At 34.5% G+C, this 21298-nt stretch overlaps 2 protein-coding genes across 4 annotated transcripts in view; one reads left to right on the plus strand and one right to left on the minus strand.

Moving 5' to 3' along the window:
- Window positions 1-21298, minus strand: part of CSPP1 (centrosome and spindle pole associated protein 1) — a 281804-nt gene that overhangs the window by 202637 nt on the left and 57869 nt on the right. The gene's annotated exons all lie outside the window — the stretch shown is intronic.
- Window positions 1-21298, plus strand: part of PPP1R42 (protein phosphatase 1 regulatory subunit 42) — a 59352-nt gene that overhangs the window by 11139 nt on the left and 26915 nt on the right. For 2 of the 3 annotated variants that reach the window (XM_047725316.1, XM_047725315.1), the window contains exons 4-5: window positions 436-574; window positions 3939-4055. In XM_047725316.1, coding sequence (XP_047581272.1) covers window positions 436-574; window positions 3939-4055 — 256 coding nt within the window. Of the gene's footprint in view, window positions 1-435; window positions 575-3938; window positions 4056-20153; window positions 20307-21298 lie in introns of those variants that run through there. The other variant, XM_047725318.1, reaches the window with a different exon arrangement.

Consider the following 21298-nt stretch of genomic DNA (forward strand, 5'->3'; position numbering starts at 1 on the left):
CAGGTCATGACCTCAGGGACCTGGGATAGAACCCTGTGTTGGGCTCCCTGCTCAGCAGGAGTCTATCTCTCCCTCTCCCTCCACCCCCCTCATGTTCTTTCTCACACTCTCTCTGAAATAAATTGTAAAAAGCCTAAAAAAAAAAAAAGACCCTTCTACCCAGATGATTCTTCACCTAATATATAAAAGTAATACTGGTAGATCATTTAATAAGGACTATTCCAATTCTCTTACTTTAAAAAAAATAAACTTATTTCTTAGATGAAATTAAGTATAAGAATCATATAAATAAACCTTTCATTGATTCATTACGAAGACGATTCTGAAATTTCCACATATGTAATTTTCACTCAGATCAGTGATTGTTATGTTTTTGCCATGTTTACAGACCATGATTCTCAGAACGTGTATTTAAAATTGTTTTATATTTTGCAGGTATCTGGGAGGCAATTACATTGCTGTCATAGAAGGTTTAGAAGGATTAGAAGGACTAAGAGAACTTCATGTTGAGAGTCAGAGGCTTCCCCTTGGAGAAAAGCTTCTGTTTGATCCACGAACTCTTCATTCTTTGGCAGTAAGGCCAATTTGAGTATTCTGACAAAGACTATAGTTATTAACAGTTATAATGGAACAGGAAGGTAGCAAAGGTATATCTGAACATTACATATGCTCTGTATGTTTATATGGCCAGTTGAGAATTTTTTAATTTAAATTCAATTGGCCAACATATAGTACATCATTAGTTTCAAATATGGTGTTCAATAATTTATCAATTGCATATAACACCCCGTGCACATCACATCATGTGTCTCCTTGATGCCCATCTCCCAATTATCCACCCCCCACCCTCCTTCCCTCCAGCAACCCTTAGTTTGTTTCCCCTTCTCTGATCACTTCCCATTCAGTTTTCCCTCCCTTCCACTATGATCCTCTGTGCTGTTTCTTATTTTCTACATGAGTGAAACCTATGATAATTGCCTTTCTCTGATTGACTTATTTTGCTCAGCATAATGCCCTCTAGTTCCATCCACATCAATGTGAATGGTATTTGTTCTTTCCAAAGGCTGAGTAATATTCCATTGTGTATGTATGTATGTGTATATATCTATACAGATCTACATATATATATATAGATATATATGTATCTGTGTGTGTGTGTGTATTTATATATATATATATATATATATATATATATATATATATATATAATTTTCATCCATTCATCTGTCAAGGGACATCTGGACTCTCTCCAAAGTTTGTTTGGCTATTATGGACATTGCTGCTATGAACATTGGGGTCACTACATTTCTATCTTTGGGCTGAATCCCTAGTAGTGCAATTGCTGGATCGTAGGGTAGCTTTTTAACTTCTTGAGGAAACTCCATACTGTTTTCCAGAATGGCTGCATCAGCTTGCATACCCACCAACAGTGTAAGAGGATGTACCTTTCTCTGCATCCTCATCAACATTTGTTGTTTTCTGACTGACTAATTTTAGCCATTCTGACTGGTGTGAGGTAATATCTCAAGTGTGGTTTGGATTTGTATTTCTCTAATGCTGAGTGATGTTGAACATTTTTTTTATGTGTCTGTTGGCCATTTGTATGTCTTCTTCAGAGATATGAGAGCTATGTCTGTTCATGTCTCCTGCCCATTTTTTCTGCCCATTTATTTGGTTTTTGAAAAGTTCCTTATAGATTCGAATTTGAGAAGTTCTTTATAGATCTTGGATACTAGCTCTTTATCTGATACGTCATTTGCAAATATCTTTTCCCAGTCTGTAGGTTACCTTTTATTCACTGTTTCCTTTGCTGTGCAAAAGCTTTTTATCTTGAAGTCCCAATAACTTTTTTTTGTTTTTGTTTCCCTTGCCTTTGAGATGTGTCCTCAAAGAAGTTGCTGGAGCCAAAGTCACAGAGGTTGCTGCCTTTGTTCTCTTCTAGGATCTTGATGGATTCCTGTCTCACATTTAGGTCTTTCATCCATTTTGAGTCTGTTTTAGTGTATGGTGTAAAAAAATTGTCCAGTTTCATTCTTCTGCATGTGGCGATCCAATTTTCTCAGCACCATTTATTGAAAAGACTGTTCTTTTTCCATTGGATATTCCTTCCTGCTTTGTCAAAGATTAGTTGACCATAAAGTTGAGGGTCCATATCCATTTCTGGGTTCTCCATTCTGATCCATTAATCTATGTATCAGTCTTTGTGTCAGTACCCATTACTCTTGATGATTTAGCTTTGTAATAGAGCTTGAAGCCCAAGATTGTGAAGCCACCAGCTTTGGTTTTCTTTTTCAGCATTCCTCTGGCTATTTGGGGTCTCTTCTGGTTCCAAACAGTTGAGCTTTTACTTGAGGGTTAAAATGAACTTTTCTCACATAATTTCTCAGAGATAAGAAGCTATAAAGTGGGAATAATAATGCCTGCCTCTACAGTACTAAAAGGATCAAAAGAAGGTTGTGGAAAGGTTATGTAAATTATTAGGTTCTAGTCCAGATGTCAATTCATTCATAATTTCTGCCTTGGTGATTATCATGATTCAAAATTTAAAATATTAGGAAAAAGCCTAAAGAAAGAGTCATGCACAACTATTTGGCAAATTTTAAACAACCTAGAGAATCATGATGATGAAATGTTTTCTCGCTGGATTCTGATCTGATTGTAGGTTGCACTACATACAGCTCTGCTTCGTTAGAAGCAGGCAGATCTGGGAGTACCAGATATGAATCTCCCACTGTGACCTGACATCCAGATACATGGTGAAGGTGTCACAATTAGTTGAGAAGCCAGGGGGCGCAATGGAGGCTTTTGCTAATTCTCAAAATGGGATTTGTTAGGATAGGCTACCTTCAGTTCTGGGGCAAGAGACATAAAGGGAAAATGGTTCTGTGTTTATAGATTTCATTGGCTTTATTTTAGAGGGCCCAGAAAAAGAGGGCAATAAAAGTTTTGTGAACCGAATTTATAAAAATTGAAAAATAGTCCTTTAAATTGGAAACGAAAGAAGCGATCTTATTTTTATCCTACCCTCTCCCTATCTTCCCCATAGAATCAAGTGTATCTCAGCTCACCTCCACTGACCCAAATAAATTGATCCCTCTATGAGGATGGCTAGTTTTATTACAAACGCCAGTATAAACATTTTGCTTGCTCAATTTTTGCATAGATTCAAGCAGATTCTAAAATTCTAAATATAAGGCATAATTTTTTAAATTCTTAAAAAGTATCAAGAAGTATTTTCTCTAAAGGTTAGTTATGGATGGCTTGGTGGGTCAGCTCAGTCTTGGTAGAGATTATTAGGCCATAGATTTTAAGATGGCTTTGGTTTAGTGCTTCTCTACTGTGTATTTATGTCCTCACTAATAGTGATGTTCATACTGCTTGTTAATTAGCTAATTTTTATTTTAAGTGCCCTCTGAACATATGGATTGTCAAGAGAAAACTATAAGAGAGATAAAGATAAAAATTAAACCAGATAATCTCTAAGTCATTTTTCCTATTTCAAAAAATAGACAAAAATGATTTCTTCCTATGTAAGTACAAATCTTAGTGATATTTAACACAAAAAGATAATTTGCTTAAACTGAAATAACCATTTCTCTACACTCTGTTATCATTTGTTTGTTGGGGCACTTTTTTTGTTTGCTTCTTGATTCCTGGCTTCTTTTTTCTATAAATTTCTTTTATATTCTAGAAGAGGAAAATCAGACTTATGAAGGAATTTTAGACAAAAATAGTAAGTCATATCACAATTACTAAAGTCCTTAAAGTTATGTCTGGAAAAAATATGGCAGGAAAACAAAATCTCCATGGCTTTTAATTTTCTTGCCTAAAAAGCAAAATAGCCTGAACTGATATATTTTTCACAAATTAAGATTTCTGGTTACTATATACAGCATTTAATTAGACTATTTATTAATGCTAATTTATTTTTCTTACAGAAATCCCTCTCTATATTGAATATCAGCAATAATAATATTGATGACATAAGAGACCTAGAAATATTGGAGAATCTTAATCAGCTCATAGCAGTTGACAACCGACTTCTGCATGTGAAGGTAATGTAAAGAAAAAATAATTTTAAAGTATTTACATGAAATTGTGAATTAAAAGTAATTATTTTTCTAAATATCTATAAAATTTATTACTTTAAAAACTATTCTGGATTAACTCTAAAACTAGCATATGAATCTCAGCTTCTTACTGTATTTGCACAATTCTGTCCTCTTACCTGTTTTTCTCTTCCATACCCCTATGCCTCCACTCCTCACCAACAGAAAGAGGTTTCTCTGAGAAGGAGATATGTGCTTTTCCTCTCTGTATTATTTTTCCATCAAATGTTTCCCTCTGGAGATTAGATTTCTTACCACTTAACTCTGATCTCCCAATGACTGAATTTCTAGTAACTATGATTAGATCTGAACTCTCTCCTGGCTGCTGCTCCTTGAGCAAGTATCTGGATCTTGAACTTATTCTAATTTGTGCCAGCTGTATTCATGACATGTTATATCTTATAATACCATATTCATTCAATTATTTATTCATTCAAATATGTACTGAGCACCTACATGTCTGTCAGACACTGTAGTATTCTGTGTAGTTCAGAGGAAGGAAGGATAAAGTCCTAGGGCTCAAAAAATCCACAGTCAGCAAGTAAGAGGACTACATTGTGATTCTGTTTTCATAAGTATCGTGGCAGCACCAACTCAGCCTGGGGCTAGAAAAGGCTTCCTGGAAACAGTCATCTGTAAGCTGAGCCACTGCCATGACCTCAGTTTCTGGTATGGCAATAGGGTGGGCTGGGTATAATTTCTTTACCTGAAGCCATAGGCGCAATGAAGGGCTTTCCCCCCCCATAAACAGAGCTCTTGTTTTCAAAACTACTTCCAGACATCTATCCACTGACCTTAAAAAAGTTTCCCCTGACTTGTTTCCAAATTCAGACCTATTACCTGGCTAGTCCCATAACTACTATAAGCAGTAGATAATTATGAAAATATTATACTACAAATAAATTCCCCCAAATACCTAAAATGTCACTGAACAATCAGGATGGATATTCAAAATAAAAATAAGGAATAAATAAATAAAAATAAATAAATAAAATAAAATAAAATAAAAATAAGGAATGCTTCCAATAAGGAAGCATGACCCAGTTAGTTCTTGCATCTTACAACATGAAGGATGTAAGAAGTTCATGGGATAAAGTCTACATTCAAAAATCTTTTAAGTTTTAGACTGCTCTTCTAGATTTTTTCCCCCACTGGGCATTTTGTATTCATCAAAATTATTTAATTTTTTGATGATTTTACAGTATTTGTATGAATATGATTTTGTGGTAGATCAACAGCCTTATATGAAATACACTACACATGCATATGATCCTAATCAGAGTGACAGAGCCTGGAGTCTAAGTTTTTATTAAGTAGAGATTTGTGCTGTGTGTAACATTCTCTATTCATCATGGAAAATAGAAACAGAGCGGCCAGTCACAGAAACTCACTTTTCCTGGGGAGAGAAAAGTGGAGAATTCTAGTCTCCCAAATTGTCATCAATTTTAAGTGCAGTTTAAGTATTTTTCCCAAATGTTTTTGTAAGCCAGGTTTTACACGCAATGCTTGGTAATGAATGGTAAATATATTCTAAAGGATCTGATTAGTTGTTAATTATAATTACTACCAAGATTCATTTCAGTTATTGTCATTATCCTTAAAGCCTTATGCTATTATGCTTTTTAAAAAAGATTTTATTTATTTATTGAGAGAGAGAGAGAGAGCACAAGTACAGTGAGAGGGAGGAGGGGCAGCTGGAGTGGGAGAGAGAGAAGCTCAAGAAGATGTAGTGCTGAGCATGGAGCATGAGATTGTGACCTGAGCCGAAATCAAGGTTTGGATGCTTAATCAACTGAGCCACTCAGGAGATCCTCTATTATGGTTTTAACTCTGAACAGAAAATGAAAGTTCGGTAACAGGACAAAAATGCTAGGCTCCAAATGATTCCAAAGGAAGTTTTTCTGAATGACATTAAGACCAAGCTATTTCACCTACAGTGATTCTTAAGCTATACTAATGCATAATCAGGAAAAATGTGTAACCAAAATAAATACTTTCATTACTATTGATTATTCAGCCCAAAGATAAAAGTCTAAATAAACAAATCCTTATATTTTAAGAATGAACTCAATGTTACCTCCTCTGTGTAGTTCTCCCTGAACCCATCCCCATCAAGTTAATCTATTAAAAATATTTATAATATTATATGTGCCAGGCAGTGCTCTATGTCTTCCAAAAACATTCTAGGCACTGAGGATACCATAATCAAGACAGACAGCATCTCTACCCTCAAGGAGCTTCCATTAAAATGAGACGGGAGGGAACAGTCAGAAAATAAATAAGCAGAGAAGATCATGAAAAGGGCTATGAAGAAATTAAATAGGATGACATAATGGAAAAGGGGTTAGTATTTTAAATCAGTTTATGAGAAAAATTCCTCTGAGGAAATGATACTTATGCTGAGACCTGAAGAGTGATAAAGAACAAACTGTGCAAAGAGCTAAGAAAAGAACATACCAAGCATAGGGAACAGAAGATTTAAAGATTCTGAGTATCCGAGGAACAAAAAAGAGGCCAGTTTACTGTGATAAGCATCCCAGTGCCTAGCTCAGTCTCTAACACAGTGTAAGTAATCAATAAATAATTGTTGAATGAGTGAAGAGGCAACAGTTAAACGTGAGATTATGATAGGGGTCAGATCATAAAGATCTTTTAAGCCATAGTCATGAATTTTATTTTATTCTAAATGTAATAGAAAGTCACTAAAAGGATTATATTTTTAGAAGATTATCAGTTATGTGATGAATAGGTTGCAAGGGGGCGCCTGGAGGGAGCAACTGCCGTTGGCTGTCATGATCCTGGGATCCTAGGATCGAGTCCCTGGAGCCTTGCACTGGGATCCCTGCTCAGTGGGGAGTCTGCTTCTCCCCCTGCTCATGCTCTCTCTCACTTGCTCACTCTCTAGTTCAAATAAATAAAATATTTTTAAAAATAAAAATTTTAAAAAAAGAATGTGTTGCCAGAATAACAGCAAAGACATCTGTTGGGAGACTACTGCAAAAGTTAAGAAAAGATGGTTGCTTGGAGATGAAAAGGAGTGGATGGATTAGAGGTATTTTTTTTTATTGACCCTACGGAACTTGTTGAGTACGGTGCACAAGAATAAAGGAAAGAGAAGAATCAAGGATGAATCATTGTTTTTTTTGCATGAGGATCTGGGGAGACATGGTAGCCTTTACAAATTGGGAAGTACAAGGGATGGAATAAAAGACTTCCTTCTATTGAAATGTCTACTGGACAGTGAAATTGACAGACCAAGTAGACATTTGGAATTCAAGGGAGAAGATAGGAAAATTTGAGAGTCAACAGTATTAACAGGATATTTAAAGCTATGACTCTGGGTGAAAGACAGTAGGAATAGAGAATAGATTCCAATATTTAGAGATCATTTAGATGAAAAGGCACTGGGAGAAGTTAATGATGTAGAAGAAGACAAGAAAAAGAAGCTTCAAGAAAGAGGGAATGGCTCCTTGCATTTGATGCTGTTGAGTGGCTGACATGAGGGCAGATAATACGTTGACAGAAATCTACTGGATTTGGCAATAGTGAGATTATATCTGGTCAAGTATCATGGTTGGGTTTTGTTTTGTTTTGTTTTTCATATTTCAGAAATGGAGTACTTTAACAAGGCTTTGCACTTTTTTCTTCTAACCAAAGCCACATGAACCTCTTAGAAATTTCTTTCCATGTTAAGACTTGAAGAACTTGAGGTTTTTCATGAAATACTTCTCCATACCTGAAATTTCAATATACAACAGGACAAAAATGCTAGACTCGAAATAAGATGAGATGAAGGAAGAAAAAATTAAAAAGATTACCTGGACAGACTACCTTAAAGTTACCAGGGACAGGTTTAATTTGTGAAGAAGTTCATCCAGAGAGAGACTGCAGTTGAAAAATCACAGCAGTATTTAAAATAAGAAGAAATTAAATATTCAATACAAAGCTTAAATGACAAAATTGTATGTCTCCAAGAAAGAACAAAAGAGAAAAAATGGAAAATAATCAAGTAAAAAAGAAATTTAAAAAATTAATTCAGGAGATCCAACATATGACAAATAAGAATATAAGAATCAGAAAATGGGGGGAAAAGGAAATAAAATTATATTTAAAAATAATATAATGGGCTATGATGTATAAACCAAAACAAGAATCATCTCTCTCTCTCTCTCTCTCTCTCTCTCACACACACACACACACTCGCACATACACCAGAAAGCCAGATAAAATATGTGAAACAACTTTTTCAGTCACTAGACTAGAGGTGCACAGGACTATGGACCCTAAGAGAAAGAAAACAAACAAGGTGAGCTCTCTAATTATCCCAGCTTTCTGCCTGAAGGCACTTTCCAGACCACAAATGCAGGGAGGGCAATAGCAAACAAGTGCCATGAAAATGTAAATCATAACGGCAGAAAAGTCACTCAAGAAAAAATATCTGGAAATGACATGGAAGATGGAATTAGAAAACAGAACTTTTAAAAAGCTGTTATAAATATGGTCTAGAATTTAAAGCATGAACACAAACAGAAGAGAAATGGAAGATGCAAAGAAAAAAAGTAGCTTTTGAAACTGAAAAATGGATCTATAGTGAAAAATTAATTGGATGGCATTCAAAGTAGATTAGACATTAAAGAGGGCAATTGATACAATGAGCACTGGGTATTATATGTAAGTGCTGAATCACTGAATTCTACTCCAGAAACCAATATTGCACTGTATGTTCACTAACTAAAATTTAAATTTAAAAAGTAGATTGAATGTTACAGAAGAAATTATCAGTGAACTTAAATCTATAGCATTGGAATTACTGAAACTTAAAGGTACAGAAAATAAAAACACTAAAAAATGAACAGAGCCTCAGTGGCTTGTGGAATATAACAAGCATTCAAACATGTATGTAAAAGGAGTCCTAGGAGGAGTAGGGGCAATGCTGGGGACTAAATGTTTGTGTCCCTTTAAAATTCATAAATTGAAACCTATCCCCCTGGGTGATGGTATTTGAAGGTGAGGCCTTTGGGAAATAATTAGGTCTTGAGGCTGGAGACCTCATGAATAGGATTAGAGTCTTGTTAAGAAGAGAAGGGACTACGACTTTCTCTCTTAGCCATGTGAAGATATAATGAGAATACAGGCATATACAAACCAGGGAGAATGCTCTCACAGGATCACACTATCTGCCAGCACTTTGATCTTGGACTCCCCAGCCTCCAGAATTGTGAGAAATCAATGCTTTTTGCTTAAGCCATCCAGTCTATGGTATCCTATTATAGCAGCCCAAATGAAGGAGGAAGCAGAAAATAGCTTTGAAGGAATAGTGGCTTTAAGGTACACAGAATAGTCAAAACTTTCTTGGGAAAACAAAACCAAACAAAAAAACCAAGTTGAAGGATTCACACTTTCCTATTTCAAAACTTCCTACATATCTGTAGTAACTAAGGCAGTGTGGCATTGTCATAAGTATGAGACGGGAATCCAGAAATAAATCTTCAAAAAAATAAAAGAAGTGAACCTTCACATTTATGTCAACTGATTTTTGACAAGGACACCCAAGACAGCCCAATGGTCATAGAATAGTTTTTTCAACAAATAATGCTGAGATATTTGGATAGCTGCATATAAAAGAATCAAGTTGGATTCCTTCTATAACATAAACAAAAATCTATTTAAAATTGGTCAAAGATATAAATATGAGTTAAAACTACAAAACTCTTTAAGGAAAACATTGGGATAAATCTTTATGACTTTGTATCAGACAAAACCTTCTTAAATACAACATTAAATGCATAACAAAAAAAAGATAAATTAGACTTCAACAAAATTAAAAACTTTTGTACTTCAAAGAATACCATTAAGAAAGTGAAAAAGGCAAGCCAACAGACTGGGGAAAAATATTTGCAAGAGCTATAACTGATAACAGACTTGTGTCCAAAATATATTTAAAAAACTCTCACAACTCAATAACAAAAAGACAAACTGATTTATAAATGGGCAGAGAACTTGAATAGATATTCTACAAAGAAGATATAGAAGTGGATAATATGCACATGAGAAGATACTGAACATCATTAGTCATTAGGGAAATGTAAATCAAAATCACAATTATACACCATACCTGATAAGATAGCTATAATTAAAAAGACAGATAATAACAAGTGTTGGCAATATTGTGGAGAAATGGGGTGCCTGTGTGGCTTACTCATTTAACTGTCTGACTCTTGGTTTCAGCTCAGGTAGTGATCTCAGGGTTCTGGACTCGAACCCCATGTTGGGATCTGCACTCAGCATGGAGTCTGTCTCCAACCCCTACCCCTCTTCTCACTTGTGTGTTCACATGCACATGCATGCTCTCACTCTCTCTCAAATAAATAAATAAATAAAATATTTAAAAAGATTATTAATTTTTTAAAACAAAAATAATAACCACAGATCATGGGTTAATGACATGTAAAAGTAAAATAACAATAGCAAAAGTGACAGGGAGGGAGGAAATGGCAGTGTACTAAGGTTACATATGGAATGATGTCATTATTTGAAGAAAGACTGTGCTTATTTAAGGATGATTGTTCTAAACACTAAAGCAACCATTAAAATAACAAAATGTTTGTAACTAGTAAGTCAGTAATAGAAAATGAGAGGCAAAAATAGGGGGGAGCAGGAAAGAAGGAAAAGGGACCAGATAAGACAAATAGCAAGATGGTACTTTAAACTCAGTAATATTGGTAATTATATTAAATGTAAATAATCTAAACATTCCAATTAAAAGGTAGAGATGGTAAGACTAGATTTTGAAAATCCAATCACATGCTCTCTGCAAGAAAACACTATAAAGATAAATATATATACAGGTTAAAAGTAAAATTATAGGGAAATATATACACAAATAATAAAATTAGCTGGAGTGACTATATTAATATAAGATAGAACAGATTTTAGGATAAGAAATATTACAGAGATAGATCAGGAAATTTTATGATTAAAAAGTGCCAAATCATTAAGAAAACATAATACGCCTCAAAAGATATGTAGCTAATAAAAGAGCTTTAAAATGCAGAAAGCAAAATTTGGCAGAAGAGAAAGACAAATACATAATTAAAACAGAGATTTCAAAATAATTATTAAAAAGTGACCTTTTTTATAATCAGCAAATATTGAAAAAAAAAATAGGTAAAACACAGTCAGCTGAATTAATCTAATTGACTCAGATCACTCTACCTAAGAACAGAAGTTGTAATATTCACCAAAATAGTCCATTATGCTGAGCCATAAAGCAAGCTTCAAAAACTTTAAGGAACTGAAATTTTAGAGTACGTTACTTAATCACAATGGAATTAAATTAGGAATAAAGGAAAGAGCTTAAAATCTCCAAGTACTTCGAGACTTTAAAACGCACCTTTATTTTTAAAAGATTTTATTTATTTATTAGAGAGAAAGAGAGAGAGAGAAAGCAGGGTGAGGAAGAAAGGGAGGGGGACAAGCAAACACTGCACTGAGCACAGAGCACAACACGGGGCTCAATCTCAGGACCCTAAGATCATGATCTGAGCTGAAACAAGAGTTGGACAACCAACTGAGCTACCCAGGCACCCCTAAAAACACATTTTTAAATGTGGGACAAAGAAAAATATCGTAAGGAAAATTAGAAGATATTTGAACTGAGTGAAAATGAAAAAAATTTGAATATCTGTGGGATGCAGTAGCATAGTGCTTAGAGGGAAATTTATAACTTTGAATGCCTATATTACAAAAGAGGGAAAATTATCTAACTTTGCCACCTCAAGAAGCAAGAAAAGTAAATGCAAATTCAGTTCAAAAGAAGGAAATAATAATGGTAACAGCTGAAATCAATGATATAGAATTATAGATTCACTACAGAAAAATCAATCAAAGCAAAAGCTGACTCTTTGGAAATAAAAATAAAAAATAATCAATTCCAGGTGAGTTGATAAGAAAACAAAGAGAGAAGACACTACCAATATCAGAAATGAAAAATGCATTGCTATGGTTAAAAAGATAATAAAGGAATGTTGTAATGAACTTTATGCCAATAAAGTTGACAGCTTAGCTAAAATGTAAATTCCCTGAAATACACAAATTAGAAGAAACAGAAATTCTATATAGCTCTGCATCTTTTTTTTTTTAGCTCTGCATCTTTTAAATAAATACTTCTAAACATTTCCACAAAGAAAACTCCAAACGCAGATGTCTTTGTTGATACACTCTATCATACACTTAAGAACCAAATTATACCAATCCTCCACAAACTCCTTTAGAAAACAGATAAGCAGGAAATACTTCTCAACTCATATTATCAGGCTGACGTTATCCTCCTATTCCCAACTTTACAAGAAAAGAAAATACAATGAATGAAATAAATGAAAACAATATCTTTCATGAACACAGAAACACAAGTCCCTGCCAAAATATTAACAAATAAAACCCAGCAATATATAAAAAGATAATCCATAATGATCAAGTGAGATTTATCCCAAGAATGAAAGATTGGTTTGATATTGGTTTGACAAAACCAATTGACAAAAATCAATGTAATTTGGGATGCCTAGATGGCTCAGTCACTTAAGTGCCTGCCTTCTGCTCAGATCATGATCCCAGGGTCCCGAGACTGAGGCACACATCAGGCTCCTTGCTCAACAGGGAGCCTGCTTCTCCCTCTCCCTCTGCCCCTCCCCCTGCTCATGCTCTCTCTCTCTCTGACAAATAAAATCTTAAAAAGAATCAATGTAATTCACCAAACAAAATAAAGGAGAAATATGATCATCTCAACAGAGGCACAAATACATTTTTAAAAATTCAACACCCATTTTGATCTTTTTAAAACTTCTCAGCAAAGAATAAATTGAAGGGAACTTAACATGGTAATTGGCATTCATGTAAAATCTATAAATAGCATCATACCTAACGATGAAAGAATAAATGCTTTCCTCCTTGAGACTGAGAATAAAGCAAGGATGTTTGCTCTACTTTATAGCAGAAGTCCTGGCCATGCAATAAGTCAAGAAAATGAAAAAAAAAAACCACAAAAAACAGTAAGTTTGGAAAGGAAAAAAATAAAAATATCTTTACCTGCAGACGACATGATTTGACAAATAAGGAATCATAAAAAATCTATAAAAGCTATTAGATCTTATAGAATAAACTTAGCAATGCCACAGGAAACAACGTCAACATGCAAAAATCATTTTTCACACACTAGCATTAAACAACTGGAAAATGATTGTTTTAAAAATGCCATCAACCATTCATGTCAAAAAACATGAAATACCTAAGGATAAACTTAAAATATGTGCAATATAAAAACTACAAAATACTGTTGGAATAAATTAATGAAGAATTAAATAAATGGAGAGAAATACCATTTTCATGGATTGGAAGACTATATTCTTAAAATGCTAATTCTTTTTAAATTAATCTATACATTCAACATAATCCCAATCATAATCCCTGCAAAAATTTTTAAAGAAATTGACAAGCTGATTCTAAAATTTATGTGATAATGCAAAGGACCTAAAATATTGAAATAATATTGGTAGAAATGATGTTGAAGAACTCTTTCTACCTGATTTCACTACTTTATTGTTACAATAATCAAGACAGTGCATTAGTGACATGGATGGACACAGAGATCAAGATTTATAAAGAAATCACATGTGTTCAACTGATTTTCTTACACAGATTCCAAGATAATTCAATGAGAAGGATTAACTTTTCAATAAATGCTGGTGGAACCCACTGGATATCGAAATAGAAAAAAATGAACCTTCACCCTTTATATTGTATACAAAATTCACTCAAAGTAGATCAAATCTAAATTTAACTGCTAAGATATAAAACCATTAGATAAAAAAACATAGATTAGACAAAGTTCTTTAAAGAACTCAAACACAAAGAATACAAAAAGCAAGACCCATAAAAAACCTTAAACTGGACTTCATCAAAATCTATTTTTTTAAAAAAACTTCTATTCTTTGAAAGACATTAATGAAATGGTAAACCACAGATGGAGAGAAAATATTAGCTATCATACATGTCATAAGCAATTGTTATCCAGAATGTATAAAGAACTTTTGAAACTCTATGATAAGAAGATGAGCAATACATTTAAAAATGGGCTAAAGATCACAACAAAGTTTATAAAGGAACATATACTAATGGTAAATTAATACAAGAAAAGATGCTGAGATCATCATTCATCAGGAAAAAGTAAATTTAAACCAAAGTGTGATTCAACTATAATGGCTAAAATTAAAGACACTGATAATACCAATTTTTTTTAGTTTTTATTTAAATTTTAATTAACATGCAGTGCAATATTGGTTTCAGAAGCAGATTCAGTGATTCATCACTTAAAACACCCAGTGTTCATCACAAAAGTGCCCTTTTTAATACAGATCACTCTTCTAGCCCATCACCTACCCAACTCATTACATCAACCCTCAGTTTGTACTCTATCATTAAGAGTCTCTTATAGGGTCATGGGCATTAAGGAGGGCACTTTATGTAATGAGCACTGGCTATTATATGCAATTGATTAATCACTAAATTCTACCTCTGAAACTAAAAAAAAAAGGAAAAAAAAAAAGAATCTTATGGTTTGTTTCCTTCTCTCCCTTTTTCCCCCTTCCCATATGTTTGTCTGCTTTGTTTCTTAAATTCCACATGAGTGAAAGCATACGGTATTTGTCTTTCTCTGACTTATTTTGCTTAGCATAATACACTCTAGCTCCATCCATATTATTGCAAATGGCAAGATTTTATTCTTTTTTATTGAATTGAGTCATATTTTATTGTATATAAATATATACCACATCTTCCTTATCCATTAATACCAATTTTTGTGGGTTTTTTCTTTTTTTTAATTCAATTAATTAACATATGTGTTATTAGTTTCAGAGGTTGAGGTCGGTGATTCATCGGTCTTATATAATACCCAGTGCTCATTACATCACATGCCCTCCTTAATGTCAACCATCCAGTTACCCCATTCCCTCACGCCCCCTCCCTTCCAGCAACTCTCAGTTTGTTTCCTATGATTGAGTCTCTTATGGTTTATTTCCCTCTCTGATTTCATCTTTTATTTTTTCTCTCTTGCCCTATGATCCTGTTTTGTTTCTTAAATTCTATGTATGAGGAAATCATATGATAATTGTCTTTCTCTGATTGACTTATTCTGTTTAGTGTAATACCCTCCAGTTCCATCCACATCATTGCAAATGTCAAGATTTCAATTTTTGATGGCTAAGTAGTATTCCATTGTATATATGTACCACATATTCTTTATCTATTCATCTGTTGATGGACATCTGGACTCTTTCCATAGTTTGGCTATTGTGGACATTGTTGCTATAAACATTGGGATGCAGGTATCCCTTTGGATCACTACATTTCAATCTTTGAGGTAAATACCTAGTAGTGCAATTGCTGGGTCATAAGGTAGCTCTATTTTTAACTTCTTGAGGAAACTCCATACTCTTTTTCTGAGTAGCTATACCAGCTTCCATTCCCACTAACAGTGTAGGAGTGTTCCCCTTTCTCTGCATCCTCACCAACATCTTCGTTTCCTGGGTGGTTAATTGTAGCCATTGTGACTGTTATGAGGTGGTATCTCAATGTGGTTTGGATTTGTATTTCCTTGATGCCAAGTGATGTTGAGCATTTTTTTCATGTGTCTCTTGGCCATTTGTATATCTTCTTTGGGAGATATGTCAGTTAATGTCTTCTGTCCATTTCTTGATTGGATTACTTATTCTTTGTGTGTTGAGTTTGATAAATTCTTTATTGATTTTAGATACTAGCCCTCTATCTGATATTTCACTGCGTTCTGTCCATTGTCTTTTGGTCATGTTGACTGTTTCCTTTGCTGTGCAAAAGCTTTTTATTTTGATGAAGTCCCAATAGTTCACTTTTGTCTTTGCTTCTCTTGCCTTTGAGATGTGTCTAGCAAGAAGTTGCTGCAGCCAAAATCACAGGGGCTGCTGCATGTGTTCTCTTCTACATTCCTGTCTTACATTTAGGTCTTTCATCCATTTTGAGTCTAGTTTTTTGTATGGTGTAAGAAAATTGTCCAGTTTCATTCTTCTACATGTGGCTGTCCAATTTTCTCAACACCATTTGTTGAAGGCACATTTTCCATTGGATATTCTTTCCTGCGTTGTCCAAAATTAGTTGACCATAGAATTGAGGGTCTATTTCTGGGCTCTCTATTCTATTCCATTGATCTATGTGTCTGTTATTCTGCCAGTACTATACCATCTTGATGATTACAGCTTTGTAACAGAGCTTGAAGTCCAGGACTGTGATGCCACAAGCTTTGGTTTTCTTTCTCAACACTCCTGTGGCTATTTGGGGTCTTTTCTGGTTCTATACAAATTTTAGGATTCTTTGTCCCAGCTCTGTGAAAAAAAGTTGATGGTATTTTGATAGGGATTGCATTGAAAGTATAGACTGTTCTAAGTAGCATGGACATTTTAAAGATATTTGTTCTTCCAATCCATGAGCATTGAACATCTTTCCATTTCTTTGTGTCAGTCTCCCATTTCTTTCATGAGTGTTCTGTAGTTTTTTGAGTACAGATACTTTGCGTCTTTGGTTAGGTTTTTTCCTAGGTATCTTGTGAGTTTTATTGCAATTGTTAATGGGATTGACTCATTAATTTCTCTCTCTCCTGTCTCATTGTTAGTGTATAGAAATACAACTGATTTCTGTTTATTGATTTTATATCCTGCCATGTTTCATTCCTACATACATCCCTGTATGAGTTCTAACATTTTGGTGTGGAGTCTTTTGGGTTTTTCATGGAGAATATGTCATCTGCAAAGAGTGGAAATTTGACTTTGCCAATTCAGATGGATTTATTTCTTTTTGTTGTCTGATTGCTGAGGCTAGGACTTCTAGTACTATGTTGAATAACAGTGGTGGCAATGGACTTCCCTGCCATGTTCCTGACCTTAGGGGAAAAGCTCTCAATTTTTCCGCATTGAGAATGACATTTGCTGTGTTCTTTTGACATATGGCTTTTATAATACTGAGGTACATACTCTCTATCCCTACACTCTGAAGAGTTTTGATCAAAATAGGATGCTGTACTTGGTCAAATGCTTTTTCTGCATCTATTGAGAGGATCATATGGCTCTCGTCCTTTCTTTTATTAATGTAGTGTATCACATTGATTAATTTGTGGAGGCTAAACCACCCTTGCAGCCCAGGAATTAAATCCCACTTGGTCATGATGAATACTCCTCTTAATGGGTTGTTGGATCCCCTTGACTAGGATTTTGGTAAGAATTTTGGCATCCATGATCATCAGGGATATTGGTCTGTAATTCTCCTTTTTTGTGGGGTCTTTGGTTTTGGGATCAAGGCAATGTTGGCCTTATAGAGTTTGGAAGTTCTCCTTCCATTTCTATTTTTTGAAATAGTTTCAGAAGAATAGATATTCATTCTTTTTTAAAAGTTTGGTAGAATTCCCCCTGGAAACCCTGGTCTCTGGTTTGTTGGGAGATTTTTGATTACTGCTTCAATTTCCTTGCTGGTTATGGGTCTCTTCAGGTTTTCTATTTCTTCTTCATTCGGTTTTGTAGTTTATAGGTCCCTAGGAATGCATCTGTTTCTTTCAGATTGCCTCATTTTTTAGCATATAGTTGCTCATAATATGTTCTTATAACTGTTTGTATTTCTTTGGTGTTGGTCATGATCTGTTCTCTTTCATTCATGATTTTATTTATTTGGGTCCTTTCTCTTTTCTTTTTGATAAGTCTGGCTAGGGGTTTATCAATCTTATTAATTCTTTCAAAGAACCAGCTCTTAGTTTCCTTGATCTGTTCTACTGTTCTTTTGGTTTCTATTTCATTGATATCTGCTCTGATCTTTATTAATTTTCTCCTCCTGCTAGGTTTAGGCCTTATTTGCTGTTCTTTCTCTAGCTCCTTTAAGTGTAAGGTTAGGTTGTGTATTTGAGAACTTACTTGTTTCTTGAGAAAGGCTTGTATTGTTATATTGTTCCATCTTTGGACTGCCTTTGGTTTTGGAATACAGTCGTGTTTTCATTTTCATTTGTTTCCATGAACTCTTTAAATTCTTCTTCAATTTCCTGGTTGACCCATTCATTCTTTAGTATGATGCTCTTTAGCCTCCATGTATTTGAGTTCTTTCCAAATTCCTCTTGTGATTGAGTTCCAGTTTCAAAGCATTGTGGTCTGAAAATATGCAGGGAATGATCTCAATCTTTTGGTACTGGTTGAGATCTGATTTGAGACCTAATATGTGATCTAGTCTAGAGAATGTTCCAAGTGGACTTGAAAAGAATGTGTATTCTTTTGCTTTAGAATGGAAAGTTCTGAATATATCTGTGAAGTCCATCAGATTCAGTGTGTCATTCAGGGCCCCTGTTTCCTTTCCATTCTGCTGAGATGATCTGTTCAGTGCAGTGAGTGGGGGTATTACAATCCCCTACTACTATTATATTGTTATCAATGTATTTCTTTAGTTTTGTTACTAATTGGCTTATATAACTGGCTGCTCCCATGTTAGGGGCATAACTATTTACAATTGTTAGATCTCCTTGTTGGATAGATGCTTTAATTATGATATAGTGTCCTTCCTCATCTTTTGGTTTAAAACCTAATTTGTGGGGCGCCTGGGTGGCTCAGTGGGTTAAGCCACTGCCTTTGGCTCAGGTCATGATCCCAGGCCCTGGGTTCGAGCCCCACATTGGGCTTTCTGCTCAGCAGGGAGCCTGCTTCCTCCTCTCTCTCTGCCTGCCTCTCTGCCTACTTGTGATTTCTCTCTGTCAAATAAATAAATAAAAATCTTTAAAAAAAAATAAAACCTAATTTGTCTGATAAAAGGGATGGCCACCGATGCTTTTTTTTGATGTCCATTAGCATAATAAATGGTTTTCCACCTTCTTAATTTCAATCTGGAGGTGTCTTTGTGTCTAAAATGAGTCTCTTGCATACAACATATCAATGGGTTTTGCTTTCTTATTCAATCTCATATCCTATGTCTTTTGATTGGGGCATTTAACCCATTAACATTCAGAGTAACTACTCAAAGGTGTGAATTTAGTTACAATGTATTACATGTCAAGTCACTGTTTCTGTATATTGTCTCTGTTCCTTTCTGGTCTATGTTACTTTTGGGCTCTCTCTTCACTTAAAGGATCCCTCTTAACATTTCTTGAGGGCCTTTTTAGTGATCACAAATTCTTTTAGTTTCTGTTTGTCCTGGAAGCTTCTTCTGTTTTTGAATGACATCCTTGCTGGATAAAATATTCTTGACTGCGTATTTTTCTCATTTAGTACCTGACTATATCATGGCAGTCCTTTCTGCCCTGCTAAGTCTCTGTGGTACATCTGCTGCCAGTCTAATGTTTCTATCCTTACAAGTTATGGACCTCTTGTCCCGAGCTGCTTTCAGGATTTTCTCTTTGTCGCTGAGATTTGCAAGTTTCACTATTATATGTCGAGGTGTTGACCTATTTTATTGATTTTGAGGGGGTTCTCTGTGTGTTCTGGACTTGAATGCTTGCTTCCTTCCCCAGATTAGGGAAGTTCTCTGCTATGATTTTATCCAATATACCTTCTGCACCTCTCCCTTCCTCCATCCCTCTTCTTCTGGGATCCCTATTATTCTAAAATTGTTTCACTTTATGGTATCACTTATCTTCAAATTCTCCCCTTGTGATCCAGTAGTTGTTTATCTCTCTTTTTCTCAGTGTCTTTATTCTCCATCCCTTTGTCTTCTATATCACTAATTCTCTCTTCTACCTCATTTATCCTAGTGTTTAGAGCCTCCATTTTTATTGCATCTCATTAATAGCCTTTTTAATTTTGACTTGATTAGATTTTAGTTCTTCTAACATCTTGTTCATATCCATACTGATTAGGTCCCTGGCAGTCAGTACTGCCTCTTGTTCTCTTTTTTTGAGGTGAGTTCTCTGTCTTGTCACTTTTGCAGAAAATGGTTGTTTTTCTATTTGCAATGTTGCAGCTATTCTTTTTCTTAGATCTCCAGTTGCATTCACAGGTGTGCTGGATGATTTATAGCTATCCAGCTGAATTCCTGGGACCAGATGAAACTAAGTTCTCCTATTCCTCCACCATCTTGGACTATCTCCTCCGACCCCATTAACACCAATTTTTGATTGGATCTGGAGCAACTGGGTTTCTCATTAATTGCTGAGGAAAATCTAAAAGGCACACCTCTTTGGAAAATAGTTTGACGGTTTCTTATAAAGTTAAATATATACTTTTTACTAATGTAAATAAATATGACTCAGCAAACCCATTTTTAGGTATTTATCCAAATGAAATAGAAACCTATGTTCACACAAATATCTGTATGCAATTCTTTATAATAATTTTATTTGTAATTTTAGAAACAACCAAGTTGCCCTCAGATGGGAAATAGATAAGAAAAGCTATATTTTGTACCATAGAATATCACCCAACAATAAGAATGAATGAATTGCTATTGATGGACACAACAACATGGACAAATTAGAAAACAGTATATCGAGTGAAATAAGTTAGACAAAAAAGAGTACATACTGTATGACTCCACTTATATGAAACTCTTGAAAAGTAAAAACAAATGTTTGAACAGGAATGCGAAAAAGGTTGACTGGAATGGGCCAGGAGTGAATCTTACAGAATAATGAAAATATTTTGTCTTGGTTATAGTGACTGTTATATGAATGTATAGGAGTTAGTATTTTAATGGATGCATATTGTTTTATGTAAATTACAGCTCCATAAAGTTAATCTTAAACTAATATTGGAAAAACTTCCAAAACCAAAGGACATGAATTGCCAGATTGAAACAAGTCTCCCAAATGCCAGCACAGTGGATGGAAAATGATACATAACCAGGTCCATCCTTAAAAGTTTTTAGGACACCAGGAGTAAAGAATTCCTAAGGAATTTGACAGAGGGAAAAAAGGATAATAATACAAAGAATCAAAATGGAATCAGAATCATCAGATTTTTTAATCTGGAACACAGTAGAAATATGTCTCCAAAATTTTGAGATAGAAATATTCTAAACCTAGAATTATATACTCCATTAATTTTCAATCAATTATGAGGTATAAAATATCTTTGAACATGCAAGCTTTCAAAAAAACTTATGTCCCTTTCTCAGGCACCTCTTAAAGAATGAATTTCATCTAA

This window comes from Lutra lutra, chromosome 4 (genome assembly GCF_902655055.1).
Source record: "Lutra lutra chromosome 4, mLutLut1.2, whole genome shotgun sequence".
Classification (NCBI taxonomy): domain Eukaryota; kingdom Metazoa; phylum Chordata; class Mammalia; order Carnivora; family Mustelidae; genus Lutra; species Lutra lutra.